We start from the raw sequence: 23,925 nt of genomic DNA, 5'->3' as shown, positions 1-23,925 counted from the left end.
AATTATTGGCCCCACTTTAATAAGAGAGACCTAAAGCAACGAAAGCACGAATTGGAGACAAGGTCACTTCAGCCATTCGGACGCGCATGCCTGCGATGTAGTGAATCTTAGACAGTACTACAACGTCACCCCAATGAACGCCGCTGACTTTGAAAATTCTTTCATGCTTTCTCTTATATAAAAAACAGTTCCTCTCCCATATTTCCTAAAATGCCAGACCCAGTCAGAAAGTACCAACGGTATTCCCCTAATCGGGGGTGTTCTTATACACGGGCGTCTTGCAATCCCTCGTAAAGAGAACCAATTCCGCTTTCCAGCCTTGAATTTCCTTGCACATGACTCAGTCCTCCAAGTCACCGAGTACAGAAAGCTCTGCAAATTATCGCGCAGGTTATTCAGAAATCTACCATCACATTGAATGCCAAGTGATGCGCATAGTTACTAATTCAAAACCTCTTCTTAAGAAATATGCTATTTAATTTTACATACTTCCACTTTATTTTGTTTAAAAAGTTTCCAACCCCAATATGATATCAAACACCAACACACAAAGCATCTTACTTAGAATAAATTTATTGATCTAAACTAGTTTCAAGCTGCCAACAGTTATCTACATACAAAAATTGATCATCAACAAACATTTACTAACAAAGTGAAAGGATTAGATAACACGCAACAAATACGATAATGCCTTTCATGGTTGAGCAACTTACAGCAAGTCTCAGAACCACTTAAAACATAAATAAAGTTTTGCCAACTATAAAATTCCACAAGAAAAACAAAATGTCTAATATTTCATTAAAATCCAAAAGTGAAAAGTTTTGCCGTCACCTCGCGCAAACCCTTCAACATAAGCGCGCACACACACACACACACGCATATACAAATCACTTCTAAATTTCCCTCGAAATTTTCTTTGGCAGCATTAAATGCCAGTAGAAGCGTAAAACAAACTCAAAAGTCCAACGACCGACATTGTACAATAAGAAGAGTAGATTCTACGTGTTGATGTTAAAGGTGCGTTTCACACTGACCAAACAAGTTTGCTTGCAAAAGCTGTGATTGTGTATGTGTGTGTGTGTACCTTCCAATTAACGGCAACCATTGACCGTTAGATATGTTTTATGTATTTCCCTCATGGTTAAACAAGAAAAACTTTTACTTGTGAACAATTTAATAAGGTTTTTTTTTTTTTTGGTTTGAATAAATTGTACAGCAGTTTCACTTTACACTATGTAACAAACAAAAACAAAAATGTAACAAATGCCGTCTTTCAGTGAGTTTTACAGCTCCGGCTCACGCTCAATTCTCACGGGAATGCTCTGGATCATTGAGAGACTTGAGAAGCAGATGTCGTGAAATTTTCGAACACGTGAAATGTGATAGGCAGATGTCGCCGCTGTTTTTCATTTAACTCATACGGCGAAAGGCTAAGCAGCGACATCTATTTTTGAAAAAGTAGGTATATTAAAGGCCGCGTTGCCAACCTAAAAAGAAGTAATTAACAAATTATCTGGCTCACAAATTGAACCAGACTTCTATCTGGATTTATCTCGCTCAAATCGTTGTTGTTGCATTTACATGCAACATTTTTTTATTTGGCTCAGAATTTTGCCACCGGATGATAGCTAAAATGTTATTATAGTTTGCTAGTAATTGTTTGGCTTGGTGAAATATAACAATATTTCGTACGACACATTCCTTGCCTTCGAAATCTCTTGCTGCAGCTAATGCAGTGTAATTTCAATTTTTTTTGTGTTAGTTGGTTGTAGCATTGGTGACGTGGTATGCATGCTTATGTATGTGTTTATGACGACCAACAACCCTACACAAAATGCGACTAATCTAGGATGAGTCGCCAAGGAGTATATGACTATAGCCAGTTCTGATCTCTTTGTATGGTTTGGAGTGGTCCCTTTTGTATGATCATGTCCTATGGAGAGATCAACTATACCTGTTTATGCCTGAACGTGTTGTGTCGGACTGGTCCTCTTTATACTCCTATGAGTACTGTCGGACAGATCCTTTTTGTAATGTTTGACAATTCCTCTTTGCACCCATTTGGGTACTGTTCGCCATGCGCTCTTTTATGCCCCTACGGGTACTGTCGGACAGATTCTTTCTGTACAGTTCGACACTTTCTCTTTGTACCCCAATGGGTCCAGTATGCCCTTTTTGTATCCGTACGGATAGTGTGGGCCATATTCTCTTCGTGCCTCTACAGCCAGATTCACACAAGTTCTTTTTGTTCGCCTATGGCTACTGTAATAGAAGTCCTCTTTATACTCGTACGGAATTTCTTACGGATTTTTATAATTTTTTAACTAATTTTAACAATATTCCTAATTTTTTGTTCGTTTTGTGTTGTCGAATAATAGAAAAAAAAAACAAATATTACAATAATGGAAGATATGGTCTTAGTATTTTAGGTTCGGTATAGCGCTCTGCTTTTTTTTCTTATATAATGCTATTCAATCACATTTAATTTTTTATTTTATTCATTTCGTTGTTGTTTGTTTTTTATCGTTTTTTCAATTGGGTACATAAATTTCAAACAGGCTGATGCCAAATATACTCAAAAGGGGCTATAGGGGATCAATTATACACCAATATGGACAAAAGAGATCAATCGCATACCGCTCTCTTTAGGGATATATCGCACGATTTTTTGCAGGGAAATTTAAGTATTGTTAAAATGATAGCTCATACTGCGTTTGTAGGGAAAACAACCCAAGGCATTTGAAGTCAGTTCAAAACACTTGTGTATGTATTTGGGGTTCGTATGTGTTTGGCGAAAATGCATTAAAACTTTCGGTGTGTTTAAGTACCTGAAGTGGTAGCAATATAAAAAGCATTAGGAGCAACGATTGCAACAACTGTTTAGTGCAGCAACTAAATTAAGTGGAGCTCAACATATTTTGTAATAAGAAGAGGTGTTATGCAGATTCAAGGTGGCAAAGCATTTCAAAAGGGGGAAGGATGACCACTAGGCTGGGTCGATTTGTGGGGAGGCAAAAAAATCGCCCATTGCTCTGTGAAAATCATATTCTAGGGATCAAAATAGGAAACTTTGCCGAAGGAACCATACCTTTAAAACGAAATCTGGTGTCCCCCAATTTGGGTCGAACTTTTTGGTAGGGGCAAATTTTGAAAAATCCCACTTTGGCCCATTTAGAGTGCTCCAATCGAGTCCAAATGTATGACCGACCCCACTAACCTTGGAGGCCCGACCCACCGATACCAGTAGCATACTCCCTGGAACCCCCCTGGGGGTTCACCATACAAACATTTCAAAAAATCGCCGGTTTTGCACTTTACATGAAAAAATCAGCGAAATGCCTAGTGGGATTTTTCAAAATTTGCCCCTACCCAAAAGTTCGACCCAAATTGGGGGACACCAGAATTCGTTTGAGAGGTATGGTTCCTTCAGCAAAGTTTATTGATTTGATCCCTAGAATACGATTTTCACAAAGCAATGAGCGATTTTTAAATCGACCCGCCCTAATGACCATCAGAGAGGGGAGCTCTCACTGCCGACTCAGAGGTCAAATGCTCGAAAAGTGAACCATAAAATTTGACGGATGAAAGGAAAGGCAAGGTAAAAGAGAACTGCAGAGGAAAAAATTAATAATTAAAAATCAAAATCGGAACGAAATGGCTTATAGCCAATGTGTTATCGATATGTTAACGTTTCGTTATTTATAACAGCCGCTCAAAATGAGCTAAGGATCTTTTATCCATTTGCTTTCGGTTTGCAATCGGCGCGTTATAGATGAGGTATAGAAGAATTGACGATATATAACTTACGTGCTATAAATTTTTAATTGACAGCAAAGCTTATGGATGAGTTATCCACTTTTTGTCGAAATTGCATCGTTTTTATCGGCTCATTACTCGATTTTTTATCGATTATAATTCATTTCGTTAAAAAACAAATCGATATTTGAGCTAATAAATTGACCAAATTTTAAATGGTAAATCAAAAACTTTTAGACAACAAATAAGTAAGTTTTCAATAAAAATATATTACTTTACGATAGTAAACCGATATTTCTAATTAACCGTTGCGACGATAATAAGCTGATAGCACTTTGATAAGTAACCAATAATATTCTCAAAGCAGTTAGAGTCAGATAACTTTTCCTTACCGAAATGATCTTAAAAGCTCCTTATATAATTCTGAAAAAATTTTGAAATATGTAGTTGAAAAATTATCCAAAAATATTTTCATAAAGACGATCAATGACGTAACAAGTCAATGACTTTTCGATACCAAGTCCATAAATTATCGATAAAAATCCATATTTCTTGAAAAGTAGCCGATAAGATTCCAAAAAGTCCCGAAACGGTCGCTAATATAATTTTGAAATTTTCTCGAAAAGGCAGGTAACTTGTGTGAAGCATCGTTTGGTTTCCAATGGCTCGAAGAAGTCCTTTCCAATCCTTACTGGCTGGTGGATTTGGACTAATTCTTTTAGCAGAGTCTTATCAACTTTGCAGGGAACTTAAACTCAAACAAGGCTGCTTCGCTTGTAAGTTTACAAGGTCTAAAACCGCACTGAAAAGATCAAATCAGTTTGTTGATTATGGGCTTCAGACCCATTTCTTTCCCAGCCGAGCGTAAACGTCTTCCAGCATGATTATCATGGCGGGGACCATCATCGCATGTATTTTTTAGAAGGAGTCATTGTCGTTTTTGTTCGCAACGTCTTTAGGTGTATAAGCACATGTAAAAAAAATATTGAAAAACTTCGCCTTGATTTGGATCGCGGCAAGAAGTTCATTCACAGCTGGAAATAATAGTACCTGCCGGTTAAGTTTCTTTTGCACCACAAATTCAACACCTTGGCTACGAATCTTGCGTTTGTTCATATGGCCACTGTAGTAGACGTAGCAAGATCCAATCGCTCTTCTGCCGTGCTCGTCCATCGTGGTTGCTGTAGGTCGTTGATGTCGGCCCTTGCTTCGGCAAGGACATCAAGCAACTGAAACAGCTGGTCATCAGTGCCTTCTTCTAAGCAGGTTCAGACGTTCCAGGCACATGCTATCAAATGCACAAATGATCTTTAAAATGATAGTCCGTTAATCATTTGCATCATGCCAACAAGAAAACTATTACATACTGCGAATTAAAGTAATTTCTTTGCACAAACTTAAAAACTAGAAAAAGAGTTTCGCATACTAAACCATAAAAGCTATGCACAATTTAAGTAAACGAACGGTTTACCGTGGATTTACGCAAACGAGGTCATAATAGTTTTCCGGTCAAGGGGCTGCAAACGAGCTGTAACGTACACACCTACACATATCGACTCATTAAGTTTACATACAAATATTTCTATGAGATTTTATTTGCCGGTTAAAACCACCAATCAAAAGGGAAATAATGGTTTGCTGACAAAGGGGTGGGGGCAACGGACAACGCCATAAATGTATGCTTTTAGTACTACATATAAACAGATCTTACTGAATTGCCTGTTTTTGTTTATTGCGCAAATTATATTATAAGCAAAATTTGCCGTGCCGTAAATCAAAGCTCCAAAGGAAGTCAAAGTTGCTAGAGTTCCGGCCACAAAACTATGTACAAATTGTAGTAAGTGTGCGTGAAACCAAACAACAAACCTGCGGGTTACTGAGACCGAACAACAAAAGGCAAAGTTTGTTTGACCAACATTTTCTGCAACCATTTTTATACGCTTTATGTTATTCTAGTTTGTATGTGCGTGTGCGTGTGTGTGCTTAATCTGAGTTTCTCACGTGAGTGACCTCTTTGTTTTTGCTCACTTACTATTGCATCCCCATATTCGTAGGAAGTTTATATTGCTATCGTTTTAAATACATCAAAAAAATCGTTCAATTTTCGCCTCAAACCGCAACTGCAGCGTTATTTGTAATTTTTTTTTTTTTTGCATCTTTTTGTTTAAATTTTCACACCTCTTAGTGTGAAAATTGTTTGTACTACATAAAACACTTAAGGCCATTTTCGCATGAATTGGGCGAGCTGGCAGACCACGAATATGAGGTGAGGAAGAAATAAGTTTTTTGCAGAATTTTTTTTTTTAACTTTTGCTATGGCTTTTTTGCGTAAAGCTTCTTAACTTTAAGGCAGCAGGTTTTAAATTTTGTAACTCATTTGTGCACCTTTAAGCTTTATGGTGGAGAAACATGAACCATGACAACATGAGATGAAGCGGCTTTGCGAGTGTTCGAGAGAAAAGTTCTTCGAAAGATTTATGGGCCTCTAGGCGTGGCCGAAGCCGAGTACCTAACAACGCCACGTACGTACGAGCTCTACGCATACTCTATACATCAACATGGACCAACGAATTAAAATGGAGTGGCTGCAATGACTAGGTCATTATATGCGAATGAAAGATGACGCTCCGGCCACGAAGGTGTTTCTATCGGAACACGCCTATGGAAGCAGAGGTAGAGGGCGGCTCCCACTACGTTGGAAGTACCAGGTGGAAAACGATTTAAACTCCCTGGGTGTGGCCAATTGGCGCCGGTTGGCAGAGAAAATAAGCGACTGTTGTGCCTAGTTGGACGGCAATAACCGCTTAAACGGTTAAACGCCAGTTGAGTAACTAAGTAAGCTTAAGTGGGGTTTGTTCTTTACAAGTCACAAAATGTAAATGGAAAAAAAAAATATTTGTGGACAGTTTTCGCATTAGAGGTGTTAACAAAATTAGTTTGTTTACTGAAGGATCTGTACTAGGTCGGCCCTAAAAAAAATGTAAAAACTAGCCTTACACCTGTTTTACATATCAGAAGAGTAAGCTTCTAATTATTATTAAAATAATAAGATCTTCCATATAGTTTTTCCTTACGATAGTCGGTAACTAAGAACAAGTTTTAGAGGTGAGGTGGAAGGAGAACAATCCCCTTCAGAGCAATTTTCGACCTGAAAATACATATGGGGTATTCCATCCCATTTCGACCAATTTTGAACCCGACCCCTTTAGAATTGGCTCAAAGCTTTTCTTCTTTTTCTAGCTTACGAAAGACGTTTTTCAGAATTTTTTTAAATTTTTTCATCCAACTCAAAAAAAGTTATGAATTTTAAAAAAACACCGATTTTGTTTTCAAAATTATATAACTTTTTCAAAAATTGACCGTTTGGGATCTTTTTTTTTTAATTTGTTTTTAAATGTACTTTTCGGAAAAAATACAAAAAAATTTTTAGTTTTTTTTTTAATTTTTCAGTTTTTCGAGATTTTTCGAATTTCGCCATTTTTTTTTTTGTTTTCTCATAAAAAATTTCAATCAATTCTGCAATCATCCCCACTAATCCCGGAGTGGGCCGATTTTTTTTTTATTTTTTTTTTATTTAATTGAAAAAAAAATTTTCAAAAATAAAAATTTTTTTTTTATCAATTTTATTTATATAACAAAAAAATGTAAGAAAATGATTTTTAAGTATTCTTTTCTTTATATATTATGGTAATCTACGATTTAAATGACTCGATTTCGCTATCCAGCAACTGCATTAGGCCGGTATGCACATATATTCGTATTCAATACTTACTTACGTTTATTAAAATAATTTATTATTATTTGTGATTTTGCAGATAACTACGCATTCGTAGTGCAAAATGCGGCATCTGGTTTTCACTGGAACAATAACCAGGCAACAATTTTTCCGGTAGTAATTTATTATAAAGTAAATGGCAAACTTGAACACAAAAGGTTAGCAATTATTTCAGATTGTAATAATCATGATGCCATTGCTGTTCATGTTTTTATTAAAATAACTACTGATTATGTGAAGAGTTTTCCTGAACGTTGTGACAAGATTTATTATTTTTCTGATGGAGCTCCTCAACAATTTAAAAACTTCAAAAACTTTGTAAATTTATATTAGTATGAAGATGATTTTGACATTCCTGCCGAATGGCACTTTTTTGCGACTGCTCATGGCAAAGGTCCGTGTGATGGTATTGGTGGCATTACCAAACGATATGGAGCAAGAGCAAGTCTCCAACTCGCGGTTGATTATCAAATAACGACACCTGAAGGACTTTTTAAATGGACTACTGAACCGGACAACTTGCCAAACATTACAGTCTAGTTTTCCCCAGAAGATGATTATAATACAGCAGTAAAAGATTTGAATGAAAGATTTTTGAAAACAAAATCGATTACAGGAACTCAACAATTACATTGCATTATTCCTGACAAAAATGGTTGTTTGTATGTTAAAAACTTTTCAAATTCAGAAGAACAAAGAATTTGTAAAATATTTAAACGCCAGAAAATAAATTCATAATTTTTTTCCTTTTATTTTACAAAACTTACATGTTTACTGTGTCAGTCATTAATCCTGGTTATTTTAATCGTAGATTACTATAATATATAAAAAAAATAATGCTTAAAAATCATTTTCTTACATTTTTTTGTTATATAAATAAAATTGATAAAAAAAATTTTATTTTTGAAAATTTTTTTCTCAATTAAATAAAAAAAATATAAAAAAATGGGGATGATTGCAGAATTGATTGAAGTTTTTTATGAGAAAAAAAAAAAATGGCGAAATTCGAAAAATCTCGAAAAACTGAAAAAATAAAAAAAAAACTTTAAACATTTTTTGAATTTTTTCCGAAAAGTACATTTAAAAACAAATTAAAAAAAAAGATACCAAACGGTCAATTTTTGAAAAAGTTATAGCATTTTGAAAACAAAAACGGTATTTTTTTTATAAATTCATAACTTTTTTTGAGTTGGATGAAAAAATTTTAAAAAATTCTGAAAAACGTCTTTCGTAAGCTAGAAAAAGAAGAAAAACTTTCAGCCAATTCTAAAGGGATCGCGTTCAAAATTGGTCGAAATGGGATGGAATACCCCATATACATATTACATATTTGTGATTTGCGGTATATATTTCTCTCTCATTGTGTACAGACGCTGCCGACACCAAAGGTTTCCAGCGAGACCTCAAAAACAATTCTTATGAACAGGAATGGGCGCGCCAATGCACAGTATATTGGAGCGTTATTGTGAGACGAAGAAAGACGTCTACTCAGAAGTAAAAAAACGTGGGTTATAAAAACGTGAATTCGAGGAGCTTCAGATGCTGGCTGATAGGAATAATGGCCAAAAATTCGACAAAAAAATTTGCAGATGATGGAGTGTTTAAGGACCATGTCAGATTCTTGCAAGAGTAGTAACTGACATACAAAGTGTGCTTAAGTTGTGTAGGGAACACCTTTATCCATTTCGTACTAGCGAGGGAGAAGACGAGACCTATACACGAATCTTCGATGGTGGAAAATACGTTCCAGCACCCGACCGTAACGTAGTGAGAATGGCGAAATACCGGCCAAGTTGTTTAAATACGGACGCGAAGGTTTGTGAATTTTATCATCAACTTCTCCTAAAATATTTTCCAGTTTGGAACTTTTGTGTACTCTGCTCAATCCACAAAAAAGGCGATCTCCCAAAACGCGCCAATTCCTGCGGAATGAGCCTGCTTAATATCGCCTATAAGGGTTTATTTAGAGTGCTGTGCCCATAGTAAACAAATCGAGTGAACCTTGTCAGTGCGACTGGAAACTTGTTAGACTACCATCGATCAAACTTCCACGATGCGCCTTATACTGGGGAAGACTTACGACCAGTGACTCGACACACGCCAACTTTTGGTCGACTTCAAAGCAGCCTTTGAAAGCGTGAAAATAAGTTGCTTGTATGCTGCTATGTTTGCAAAATTAATAAGGTTCTGTCAACTAACTTTGAGCAACACCAACAGCTCAATAAGGGTTGGAAAGGATCCCAACGAGCCACTCGAAAAAAAACGAGGCTTTACACAGGTGGTTCTATTTCATACGGTTTCCTTACCAAGTGTGAAAAAGATAATTCTAGCAACAGAACTAAACGTTGATGGTACAACAACTGGCGTATGCCTTTACGAGCGCGCTGTGAGATCTGCCTTCTCTGGATTTGAAAACAAAATTTGGTTTTGCAGAAATTGAGAACAATATAAAGTACTTGATATCATCCATGAAAGAATCGGTGCATTAGCGCCTTGTTAGCCACGTCACTGTTGATTGATATACTTTCGTGATTGTGAAAGACTTCGCCTATTTCGGAATCAGCATTAACAGCAAAATGAATGTCAGCTTAGAAATCAAATGGGAATAACTCTTGTCAACAAGTGCTTCTTTGGACTGAAGGTAAAGTCCTCTCTCGAGGCGCAGATGTGACTATAAAAAATAAAACAAATGTAAGGCGCGATAACCTTCGAAGAGATTTTAGGCCGAGCTTCTTTTCCAATTTGCGTCGTGCTCCTTTAAATGTTTCCTACAAATTGGCGGAATGAATTGGCTTTTTTTTTTTGCCGACTCTGAATGCCGAAGGGTGCTTAGAAAAATTTTCTTATAGTTGAAAAACTTGTTTCTAAAATTTTTATGTTGCTTTGTCCGGGGCGTGAACCCAGGATCTTCGATGTGCTATGCGGAGCACGCTACCACCACACCACGACGGCCACCAGATGTGACTATAAACCAGCGAATAAAAGCTCTTAGACTTTGTGACTAGGTCATACTATGGGCATGGACGAACACGCTCCGGTCATGACAGCATTTAGGTCAACACAGCACTTAGGAAGCAGAGTAAATAGGAGACGATAGGATAGGAGTAATCAATTTCTATCGTTGAGTAATCAGTTTATTATTGGTGCGTTATTGACGAGATACAGACGAATTATCAATTTGTTTAGCAACCGCCGTGGTGTGGTGGTAGCGTGCTCCGCCTACCACACTGAAGTTCCTGAATCCATGCTCTGGGCAAAGCACTGTTTTAATTTAAGGAGCAAATTTTTTCGATTAGAAGAATGTTTTTCTAAGCAGGGTCGCCGTTCTTCATTGATAAGCACTCCACTGCCATAAGAAGCTTCTCAGTGAAAGCTCAAACTCAAGAACGAACAAATGAAGAAACTTAAGAAAAGAAGAAACGATAACTGGTTCGTAAATAAAACAACGATTGTTTTCCATAATGAAGTTATTGTCACTTGGTTAGAAATTGACAGTACCAACAACTAAATCGAATTTTTGGCATATACACATCATAGCCGAAATGGACCAAATAATGCAATCATTAGAAAAGGAAAAGGATAAAGAAATCGCGCGAAATTAGCAACAGAATTCTTAAATCTAAGTGCAACATTAAGCATAATGACGCACAAATATTCATATTAGACGCATTTTATAAAATGAAAGCGTTCGTCGGGAAAAACAAGAACGAAATTGTTTTAACAGAGGCTCATACAGATACCGATTAAACAATAATACAAAATATGTGCCACATCTAAAATCCGTCCTAATCAGTTGTTGCCAATAAGAAGCCGAATAATTTATCTGCAAAAGTTTGTTCTGGTAAAGCTATCTGTATTGTGGTTTCATATCAACTCCTGGGCGAGCTCGAGTTAGTTTGAAAATATTACTTTCCAGACGAATACCGGAATGTTTAAAGATCGAGTTTCAAGAGTAACTGGTGCTCACGCCTTTTTGTTTAGTTAAACACCACTACCAAACTACACGCAAACATACCCGTACCACATGAAGAGATGGGTATTGGTGCGATTACGAAAATTTTTTTTTTTTTTATGGTATAAAAGAAAGCTCCATGCATACAAATATGATGTATGTACTTTTCTACACATTTTCTTAACCCTCCGATAGATTGTGGCGCCTGGCCAGACGAAAAGGCTTTATTTTCGTGAATAACTTTACTGCTAAACACCCGATCATGAAAAGCTTGAGTGGCTTTTTAAGTTTAGAGGCGGTCTTTATGACAATTCAAAAATCTATATTTTTTTTTTAATTTTACCTTTTTTTGTACCAAAGTTGATTATGTCACATTTTAGCGTTGTCGTCTGGCTAGGCGAACGTATTTTTAAGCCTATAAGACCTTATAGTTCGCATTCATTTCAAAAATTTATCTTACATACATACATACAAAAATTCAAACTTATTTCTGGGTTATCACAGTATGCGACGAGTTTTCCTCAAAATTTTAATATTTGTGGATAAAGTTCATTGTGTCAAATTTCGTCTGGACAGACGATGACGCTAAGATGTGTTGGATTTATTCACCGCTAATCGGAGGGTTAATCGTACATTATTTTAAAGGGAACAGTTAAAACACGTAAGGAAGGCTAAGTTGAGGTGTAACCGAACATTACATACTCAGCTGAGAGCTTTGGAGACAAAATAAGGGAAAATCACAATTTAGCAAAATGAACCTAGGGTAACCCTGGAATGTGTTTTTATGACATGTGTATCAAATGAAAGGTGTTAATGATTATTTAAAACATAGTGGGCCTTAGTTCTATAGGTGGACGCCTTTTCGAGATATCGCAATAAAGGTGGACCAGGGGTGACTCTAGAATGTGTTTGTACGATATGGGTATCAAATTAAAAGTATTAATGAGGGTTTTAAAAGGGAGTAGTCCTTAGTTGTATATGTGAAGGCGTTTTCGAAATATCGACCAAAATGTAGACCAGGGTGACCCGGAACATCTTCTGTCGGGTACCGCTAATTTATTTATATATGTCATACCACGAACAGTATTCCTGCCAAGATTCCAATGGCTTTTGATTTCGCCCTGCAGAACTTTTTCATTTTCTTCTACTTAATATGGTAGGTGTCACACCCATTTTACAAAGTTTTTTCTAAAGTTATATTTTGCGTAAATAAACCAATCCAATTACCATTTTTCATCTCCTTTTTCATATTTGATACAGAATTATAGCATTTTTTTTTTCATTTTTCGTAATTTTCGATATCGGAAAAGTGGGCGTGGTCATAGTCGGATTTCAGCCATATTTTATAACAAGATAAAGTGGCTTCAGATAAGTACGTGAACTAAGTTTAGTTAACATAAAGTGACTTCAGATAAGTACGTGAACTAAGTTTAGTTAACAATTGTTTTTGTTTTTATCGGCCTATTGATAAATGATTCAAAATTCGATTCGAGCTCAAGGCCAGAACAATAATTTTTTTCCAATGATAATTATTGTTATTTTTTAATTTTTCTAAATTTGAAAAATTGTATTTCGTTTTTGGAATAGTAAGTAGAAAATTTTTCAGACAATCTACTTACTATTCCAAAAACAAAACATAATTTTTTAAATTTAGAAAAATTAAAAAATAACAATAATTATCATTGGAAAAAATTATTATTCTAGCCTTGAGCTCGAATCGAATCTTGAATCATTTATCAATAGGCCGATAAAAACAAAAACAATTGTTAATAAATCATGAGCACTTGGGAATGTCAAACAAAGTAATTGACAATAAACAAAAATCCAGCGTTATCAGCGATTTGCACCAGATGGCGCAACACTGAATAAATATAGTTGGTAAAAAGGAATAGAAGTAGCAAATTTGCCAGTCAAACAAACCACCGCTGTATAGCTAAATGGTTAGCGCAGCATGCCTAAAGCGTACTGATGATGAAGGCTTAGCACCCTTCGAAATGTATCTATCTGCGCAGCTATTGCAGGTTGTCTGAAAAATTTTCTATTTACTATTCCAAAAACAAAATAAAATTTTTCAAATTTAGAAAAATTAAAACATAACAATAATTATCATTGGAAAAAAATTATTGATCTGGCCTTGAGCTCGAATCGAACCTTGAATCATTAAGTGTAGTTAAGATATATCGTTTTTTGCGCAAGTTATCGTGTTAACGGCCGAGCGGAAGGACAGACGGTTGACTGTTTATAAAAACTGGGCGTGGCTTCAACCGATTTCGCCCATTTTCACAGAAAATTGTTATCATCATAGCATCTATGTCTCTACCAAACTTCACAAGGATTAGTAAATTTTTGTTCGACTTATGGCATTAAAAGTATTCTAGACGAATTAAATAAAAAAAGGCGGAGTTACGCCCATTTTGAAATTTTCTTTTATTTTCGTATTTTATTGCACCATATCATTACTGAAGTCGAATGTTGACATAATTTACTTTTATACTGTAAAGATATTAAATTTCTGTTAAAATTCGACTTAAACAAACAATTTTTTTAAAAGCGGGCGTGTTCGTCATCCGATTTCGCTAATTTTTATTTAGTGCACATATAGTAATAGGAGTAACGTGCCTACCAAATTTCATCACGATACCTTCAACAACTGCCAAACTACAGCTTGCAAAACTTTTAAATTACCTTCTTTTAAAAGTGGGCGGTGCCCCGCTCATTGTCCAAAATTTTTCTAATTTTCTATTCTGCGCCATAAGTTCAACTCACCCACCAAGTTTCATCGCTTTATCCGTATTTGGTAATGAATTATCGCACTTTTTCGGTTTTTCGAAATTTTCGATATCGAAAAAGTGGGCGTGGTTGTAGTCCGATTTCATTTTAAACAACGATCTGAGATGAGCGCCCAGGAACCTACATACCAAATTTCATCAAGATACCTGTAAATTTACTCAAGTTATCGTGTTTACAGACGGACGGATGGACGGACGTGGCTAAATGAATTTCTTTTTTCACCCAGATCATTTTGATATATAGAAGTCTATATCTATCTCGATTACTTTATGCCGTTACGGATTACCGTTATGCGAACAAAGTTAATATACTCTGAGAGCTCTACTCAGCTGAGTATAATGAAATATATGTATAACAAGCACAGCTGTGCATGAAGAAAAAACAATAAATAATGAAGAAAGGTATATGTGACAAACTGCCATAGCTAACGAAGTTATATAATTAATGGCTGCTAGTACCTACACACACACATACAAAATGCATACATACACACATTCATATACCTCCGTAAAAACATTAGCTTCACGCTACTTTGAAGTGCTGCAAAATAATTTAAATTGGAATTCTTAAAGAAAAAAAGCTCTGGAAAATTTTTAAAAGAACAAAGTAGAAGTTTAATAAATATTCATCATTTTACACAGCACAAATGTGAGCAGCAGAGAGTGAGATAGAGAAAGAGAGAGAGAAGGGAATCAAAAGAATCATAGCAACAAAATACCTGGGGAAACATTTTACATTTTTTCTGAGTTCAGCTACCAAGATTTTGAAAAATTTTCCTGGTTTCTGAATTTTACTGGAATTTTTTGGACAATTCATTGCATAGCTAAAGCAATTTTATGCAAAGCAAACAGACGTACTTATACATAAACTTAAATACTGCTATGAATAGTAATTTTAAGGTCATACAAGTCCTTGTGTATCACATATGTGCTGGTTATAAATATTGATGTTTAAAACAGACATAGTTTACAAGTGGTGGTATGAACTTTATGCTAATATAAAATACATAATTGAGTCGGTTTTCACCTTAGGTTAGCCTTATGACTGTATAAAAATGCACTACCCAGCACCACTATATTTACGAAAGATAAGAGCACGGAGTTGAGTTGAAATACGTATATATTCTTCTTTATTTCATAAGTTATATAAACAAAGCAACTCCAAAATTTAAAAAAGAAAATTTATAACATTAAATTTAATTAAAATAAAATAAAAAGACGAAAAGCAAACTGTGTGACGGCGGGCGGACGGTAATATATAAAAACGATGGATTGCGGCTCGGCGATGCGTGAGTGTGGGCAGTTTATGATCAACTGAAAATTATGATTTGAGAGAGTGAGCGCGGGTGGTGGTTGTAGGCACAGCTGGGCTGCACTGCTGGCACTTGGCCGCACTGGCCAGGCGTTGCCAGACGGAGGGGGACGGACTTAGTCCGAAAATTGGATAATGTATTCAACAATGACCTCTTTATTATAGAAAATACACAACAGATAAAATTATTTTTATACGTAAATGTTTTGCTAAACTACAAAGCAATACCTTTGTGAAAATGTTTATCTTATTAAATAATCGTATCTTCATAAAAACTCGGATGCTATGATGTTTAGATATCCAAATGATTGTGTTTGATACCCAGTAGGGCGGGTCGATTTAAAAATCGCTCATTGCTCTGTGAAAATCGTATTCTAGGGATCAAAATAAGAAAATTTGCCGAAGGAACCATACCCCTAAAACGATTTCTGATGTCCCCCCCTTTGGGTCGAACTTTTGGGTAGGGGTAATTTCAATTCTACCTGCTGTGTCTTGTGGTGGCTTAAAAAAAAAACAACACAAGCAATTTTACGATCTGCAATTGTGTCACAGTGATACCTTCATTTTTTAAAACGGTTGAATAAAAAACCCACACAACTATGTTTACGACATGCAAGTGCATCACAGTGATGCCTTGGTTTTAAAAGGGGGTTGTAAAAACGCTAATTTCTAATAATTTTTTTAATTTATTTTCTATTACTAAGTTAAATTCATTTTTTGATTTACATACATATGTTCTGGTTAAATAAATTTCTAAAGAGAAAAATAAACTCCAAAAAGAAAAAAACATAGGCATTTCAAAGTGGGATTTTTCAAAATTTGCCCCTACGACCCAAAGGGGGGGAGGGGGGGCACATCAGAATTCGTTTTAGAGGTATGGTTCCTTCGGCAAAGTTTCTTATTTTGATCCCTAGAATATGATTTTCACAGAGCAATGGGTGATTTTTTTGCCTCCCCACAAATCGACCCGGCCTAGTATCCAGTCACACAAGTGATTTAACTCAAATATTTGAATATTTTAGGGGTTCTGGCACCTGAAAACAGTCACTTTAATTTAATTTAATTTTTATTTTTTTATTTTTTTTGTCAGTAGTTATAACGCTGACTTTACCAATATATTTGCAAATACATATGTTATGAAACGAAACAGATAAATTGTGCTCTGATAAGCTTTTCATTGCAAAAATACATGCGAAGTGTTTGCCAAACCACTGCCAAGGGGCGACCGATAGTTTCGATGTAGCTTGGCCGGTACTTAGATCCAGAACCTTTGGTGTGGTGAGCGGAACACTACCGTAACAGGAGAAACTATGAAAGGAGATTCCCCAGAAGATCGTTCCAAGGACGATAGCAAAGCAAGACGAATATACACAATCCATATTATCATTCAGAAGAATGTCAAGTAAAAGGAAAATCAGCATTGATTGCGATTAACTGGCATATTGTTTTATCAAAGCGTTGTATGAAATATATCAAGAAAAAGCTACTGAATTCGTCTTGTAGTAAAGCGAGCTCAACCGAATTCGCCGTAGACAAGAATATCAAATTATTAGACCAAGGCAAATCTATACCAGGTGGTGGGAAAGCGAATTCAACGAATTCGCCGTGCAGAAGAATGTCAAGTCAAAAGAAAATTTTAATTGATTTCGATTAATTGACATATTAAATACAAGGCACTGTATGGAAAATAATCAAGAAGAAGCAATCAGCTGTTGGGATAACAACACCTGGTACTGAATTCGCCTTGCATAAGACTATTGTCATCGATTAAGTTTTACTGACACACAGTAAAGCACTGAGTTTTGTCGGAAAATTACTAGAGGAAACAACCTAATAGAAACACGCGAGCGTGTGCAGAAATCGCCTTAAATTTATCGTTAAGACCAAGGAAAATTAAATAACAGGTTATGGTATCCCATCAGCGTATTGTTTCTTTTTGGTATTTTCCGAAAAAAGCCTTGGATCAACCATATGTCAGTTTATCGAAATGAATTTTTTTTTCGAATTGACATTAGTTTTTAGGGCGAATTTGCTTGAATTTGTTTTGCCATTACCTCGTATGAACTCGTGATGGAGTTAAGTTAGCAAACATCAAATATGTTCTCGACCCTCAGCGGTTTTATTATACGCTATTTGTATCATGACTGAAACCAAGGCGAATTCAGTACGAGGTAGTAATATATTATCAGCTAATTACTTCTTCTGTATATTTTCCATACCACGCCTTGGTACAACAAACAGATAATCCAAATGAATGCAAATTTTCTTTCGCCTAACACTTTGTTCTCCGAGGCAATTTGGATTGAATTCGCTTTGCCATCACTATGTATATACCCGCTTTGATAAAAGTCTATAACAGTGGTCGACTGCTAACACGCATCCAATAAAATCAGAAAAGGTGCCAAACGACGCGTCTTGACCCCGAAAACAATAGTATGTAGGTGAAAATTTAAAAAAAAAATTTGCACAAAGGAACTTTTAACGGCTTTTGTTTGATCCCACCCCGGCCAGGGAAATTTTTTGAAAGCGCGATTGAAGGTCGCCAACGCAGAAAAGTGCTCTGTGCAAAAATCTATGGATTCCACCTCCAGTTTCGGGGGGACACGACTATTCGTTAATATCTTTTGAACGAGTTAAAATTTTTATTTTCCGAATTCGGATTGTTAATACCGAGGCGCATAGTTTGACCATTCTCTTAATATTTTTGAACGCATTTTAGCGCTCGACCCCTGTGCTCGACTTTAACCGTTTAAACCACAAACCGTTGTTGGACCTTCCTAAGGTTATTTTTTTAAATCGCGGCCGAAAGCCGCCAACGCGGAAAAGTATACTGTGCAAAAAATAAAACAAAAACCATAAATCTTTCAATATTCGTTTAGGGATTCTTAATCCTTAGGTAAAACACGTGTTTTGAAACACTTGATAATTTTTTTATACAAACACTGTGTTGTAAAAATTTACCAATCATGATTCAATCACAAGAGGTTTGCTCGGCCGACAATTTGTTTTGACAATTGCAGCCATTTTACTCTCAAATCTAAGTGACATCCGTTAACTGTGTTATTTCTTTGCGATTTTTCAAAAAATATTAGTAGTAGATATATTAGGCAATCAGTTTACAAATACCCAATAAGTACTGAACTGCATAATTCATTAGAACATTTTTTTTTGTGTATGATTTTTAATAATCGGGGATTGCCCATATTGCTTTTTTTTTTAAATGTATGAAAACATTTATTTGAAGCAATTTTTTAATTTTATAATTTATTTAATAATTTGGGAAAAATTTAAACAACGTGACATCAGGACGGACAAGGCGACAGCTGTTTCGATTATACCTTGTAAATCTCTTCAAAGCCTTTTCTCCCGGGAGTGGGAGTCGAACTCGCACCCCTACGATAGTTGAAATGGTTGTAAACGCATTCAGCTACGTCATGCCTGTTGTGAAGTCTTTCCCAATTGCCTTCTTTATGCATATTTTAATCTTTTACACATTGCATACTTCGTATGCAATTATGTGTTAAAGCTATGCTTGGTACGGCGGTTTTCATTTTTTTTTTTATTTTATAGTGAATTTATTAACCATACCATGATCTATTAGTGTGGCTAAACATATCTAGGTAATTTTATGAAATGTGATGACACCAAGAAATCTTGCAATTTCGTAAACCTATGAACATACTAAACCTAAACCAATTTAAAATTCAAGGTTCAACGTCCAGACTTGTCTGGTAGAGATGCGATAACAAAATATACTCATTGAGCGTGTTAACTTATTCATTCCGTATGTTCGGAACATTCGCCTGCATTTAAAAATTTGTGAGTCGTTTTATATTTGGAATATTAAGATATCGTGAGGTAGTATCAAACGAACGTGTTGCGAATATTCTAAATTAACGGTTTATTCGAAACACTTCCATGAATACTTAAACGGAAAGGAGCATTCCGAATTTTGAGAATAAAACGGTAAATACTCCCTGTGTAGCAAGACCGCAAAAAAGCTTAACTATTCTGCTAAATACAAGTTATTTACTTAAATATTTTTATATAGTTCATTGCAGCTGCTGAGTAGAGTATAACCCCATTCCGGGTGCCAGTTTGAAATCTTTCTATCTCAAAATAATTTTCAAAAATTTCCCTTTTCAGAATTTGTCACAAAAACGCTCTAGTAAGAATTAGGTTGAACAACGCTTATTTCAGAATGATTTTTCTTAACTCCCTCTTTTGTCAAAATGTACTTAAATTATGATCAGGTAATCAGATAGGGAGGTTTTGAAACAAATTTTGAGATAGTGTAATTGTGAATAAAATTCTGACTTCTTCAAACTAATTCTGCAAGATTCACAATTTTTTGAAAGAATGCTGAGAGAATGCACACTCAACTGATTCAATCTTTTTACAGCTCCGTGCAAGAATGACCCAACAGACATAACTCTTTCAATTAAATGCACGAAATACTTAGTAGAAAATGAATTATTTATTAAAATAAAAATTTATTATCACTACTAATATACTACTAAAAAATACCTTTAAAATTCTCGCTGACTGGGATACAATTATTCACCTTTTTTCTTACTTCTCAAAAACAACTCGTCCAGATTTTTAAATTTGGGAGTGTGAAAGCTCTGTCATTATTGGAGAACAAACCTCTAGTAATTGAATCATGGTTACCAATTACCCTGGAGGGTGTTCTATACTTTTACCTTTGCCCTGCCTATCAGGATTATCAAAAAATATTAAATTATGGCCCACTATATGGATGGCTCACCTGATTTTTCACTGGAGTAGGGATTGTTCAAAAGATGGCAAACTCAAAATGAAAGCAACACGTTGACAACATTTTCTTCCAACACGCAGATTTTGACAATCTGAACAAAGGTATGTTGCTGCTGTAGAGATGTGCCAACCATATAGTTGAGCCATGCATTAAATCAAATTTCATTAAAAAAAATAAGAAGAAATTATCTGATGGAATAACAACAACTTGTACTGAATTCTCCTTGGAAATACTTTGAAATTTAAGTTAATTTGAAGAGAAAAACATCAGAAATATTACTAGCAATAATTAAAACAAAATTATTTGTATTATTGAAAGAAAATTTCAAATATCAAATTTAAAAAAAAAGCTTATAAAAATAAATTAAATTAATTTATTTTGTTCGAATCGAGTAAGTAAAATGGATACTAAATACGGAAGTGGGAGAATTAACAACACCAATCAAGACGATGGTATGCAAAAACATAAAAATATAAGGAAATCTTGCAAAAATATTTTTGTCCTTACAGTGCAAACACACAAACAACAGCAATCGGATCTACAAACACTTGCCGAGCTAGCCGCTAAAGTAGCAGCCAGATTTTCGGTAAACACAGATGTGCGCACAGATTCTAGAATAATGACAGTGGTAGCACAAACGGCAACAATATTAACACCTGTCGAGAATGTTGCCATAACATCAATAACAACACCGCCTACAAACAACAAAGTGATATCGATCAGTCAAGCAAATGTAGACCATCAAGCACCAGAAAACATCGATAAACCGCTTAGCCAAAAATCCGATGATTCAGATTTTACACTGCAAGCTGAGCAATCTGAAAGGAATGCACTTCAACAGCGCGTTGCACAAACACTCAATGACAAACGATATTCCGATGAACAAACCTTAGACCGCATTTTGCTTGCACATTCAGAGCAACTAATAACGACGGGATGCTTAGAACTGGATTGCACTTCGAATGCAGCAGGCGTACCGGGCTTGGCAATACAAAGTACCAATGCTAGTGCAGGTGGTGGTGGTGTTGGTGTTACTGCTGCTGATGCGATGGTTGGTACAAAGAGAAACTTCAATGCAGCAATAGCGAATGTAACAGAAAACGAGAGAGGCTGTAGTGCTAGCGGTGAAGGTGCAGCACGATTTGGCACACCCTCTGGTTCGATACGGTCGATTGGATCGCTCGTTTGCAGAATTTGTCACAATTCGGAGAATCCAGAGAGGTTAGTGGTAATGGCTTTTTAGAAAAAAAGTTAAAAATTTATTTATGGCATGTGTCTCGATCTGTTCCACCGAAAATAAATCGACGTCTGAGTAAAATATCACCACATCTCTCGTTGGCAATTCTTGTTCTAATAAACGGTGATATGAAAAATATATGTCAAACGAAAATTCCTTCAAATGTATGGAAATTTCTTTTACTTCATCCTTTAACACATAATGTAATGATAGAAGGTGGAGGAAGATTTGACAGCTGTCATATCGAACGCCCTTAGCTCCAGGTTGTAATTTGGAAGCACACGAGAATGTGGGCATATAAAAAGGCCCCTTTTCAAATATTACTTAAGTCTATACTTTTTAAATAATGATAGAATATAGATGGAGCTTGATTTTAATGCAATTCTGTGATAAAAACTATGAAATTAAGTTTGCTTTATTGACTTTTGAAACGTTTGCAGCTTATCGATTTTGCTGGTAATACTCTAGGACAGAGGTCGACTGCTAATACACTGCCAAAAATATGGAAAAGTGTTTCAAAAGACATGTCTTAACCTCCATATCAAAACCTGAAAGTAAAGACTACTAATGTCAAAAGATGTTTGCAAAAAAAACTTATTAAATTTTATGCTGAAAGGGTTCTGCGACAAAAGCCTATGAAAAAGATCGTACTCCTGGTCTTTGAGCGGTTGAGGGTCATTGTTCGGATTTAAATACCGAGGCCAAAACGTGTCTTTTGAACACGCTCCTGACAGTTTTGAACGGGTATTAGCAGTCTACGCCTGTCCTGTAGTATAACTTACTTAATTGGCTCTTAACCGTTTAAAAGGTTATGGCCGTCCAACAAGATGCGCCAGCCGCTTCTTTTCTCTGCCAACTGGCGCCAATTGGTTACACCAAGGGAATTTAAATCGTTTTCCACCTGGTCCTTCAAGCGGAGTGGTGGAAAAATTTAACAACATACAATAGTAGGACGAACAAGATGACAGGTGTATAAATTACGTTGGATATAATAAGTTGAAGTTTTGAATTTGAGTATTTATCCCGTAAACCTGAGAAGTTTCTGCTGTGAGAAGATTCAATATTGGTCACCCACCATTACAATTCGACGCTCAGATCAACTTCAGGGGTTCGGAGCCAAAGGGATTATCGGTCCCAAGACTACGCATCAGTCCAATCCTTCGCTGACAGTACAGAAGAATAGCGTTGTTTTAAACAACACTACATCTACATTACATGGCATACATTGTTTTTGCTTTTGTCTTAACGATAAAAGATACTCCCCAAAGGTTTTGGGTAACGTTATCGGTGTTGATAGTCCTTTTCCGGATATAGATCCGGCTAGTGCCATTAAGGTATTAGCAGGAGTTGCTCGCAAACGAATTGATGTGACCAAGTTCAGCCTTCTAGGTTATACGATCCTCTCCACACAAGCTTCTGATAGCCATTCACCTGGAATGACCATTCATGGGTGGATGACTTGTACATTTATCGGGTTACTATAAAAAAGTGTAATATAATACGCCCGCCCACCTCTCAAAGACCGGTGTATCGGTAGACATCTCTGAGGCTGACGGTCAAGAAACCCGCAATTTGTTTCTACGGACTCGTATATTTAGTCTGATTACGATTAGAAAATAACAGTGTCTGCTGATTATATCTAGAAAAGAGATATTCAGGATCACATCCACAATCACAAGGCACAGGCTGTTTAGCCTACACACGGAAAGTATGGAAGTCCCGTTCAACGCTAAGTGCAAGACCTGTAGTGAGGACGGTTGATAGGAAACAGTCACCCATATCCCCTGCAAGAGCTTAGTCTTAGGGAGCATTAGGTTCCGAAAATAAGCGTGTTTTATGCTTTAAGGGCGATATCAAAATACTCTATAAAGGACATCAGGAGGTATATTGAACTAAACAAATGGTTTTGAGTTAAACACTAACGGGGTATATCAAGCAACCAAACAACCATAAAAGCCTCGGATACTGCCCCTTTTGGTGCTGACCACGGAAAACATTTTAACACCTATGATTCGAGGTCTGTATTTATAATTTCCGGTTCACTGACGGGACATTGACTGCCCGAATGGTTCGTCAAGGAAAATGCTGACAATATTGCCATCCAATATGTGCGATATATGAAGCAAAGAAAAGCGCAGAGTTGGTCTCAGAAGCATCTGGAAAGCACAAGTTTTGCCCACGCCGTGATATATATAAGTTGTCCTTGGCGACGTGAATGCTAGGATATGGAGAAAAGGTGCATTTGGCTCAGTTGCACTTTTCAGCCTACACAACGAGGCCTCACGTAAAGCTTTGGGAATCACATTTGAGCATGAAATATCCGTCCT

At 36.0% G+C, this 23,925-nt stretch overlaps 2 protein-coding genes across 6 annotated transcripts in view; one reads left to right on the top strand and one right to left on the bottom strand.

Annotated features, from left to right (window-relative positions):
- The window catches only part of dpr1 (defective proboscis extension response 1), a 550,132-nt gene that overhangs the window by 188,994 nt on the left and 337,213 nt on the right, over window positions 1-23,925 (bottom strand). The gene's annotated exons all lie outside the window — the stretch shown is intronic.
- Window positions 20,666-23,925, top strand: part of LOC137246984 (uncharacterized) — a 39,626-nt gene continuing 36,366 nt past the window's right edge. The window contains exons 1-2 of the mRNA XM_067778051.1: window positions 20,666-20,813; window positions 20,871-21,582. Of these exons, the coding sequence (XP_067634152.1) occupies window positions 20,762-20,813; window positions 20,871-21,582 (764 nt within the window). The 5' untranslated portion in view covers window positions 20,666-20,761. The remainder of the gene's footprint in view (window positions 20,814-20,870; window positions 21,583-23,925) is intronic.

Source organism: Eurosta solidaginis, chromosome 3 (genome assembly GCF_040869045.1).
Source record: "Eurosta solidaginis isolate ZX-2024a chromosome 3, ASM4086904v1, whole genome shotgun sequence".
NCBI lineage: Eukaryota > Metazoa > Arthropoda > Insecta > Diptera > Tephritidae > Eurosta > Eurosta solidaginis.
The sequence above is the reverse complement of the archived record's forward strand: the minus strand, read 5'-3'. Positions and strand labels throughout refer to the sequence as shown.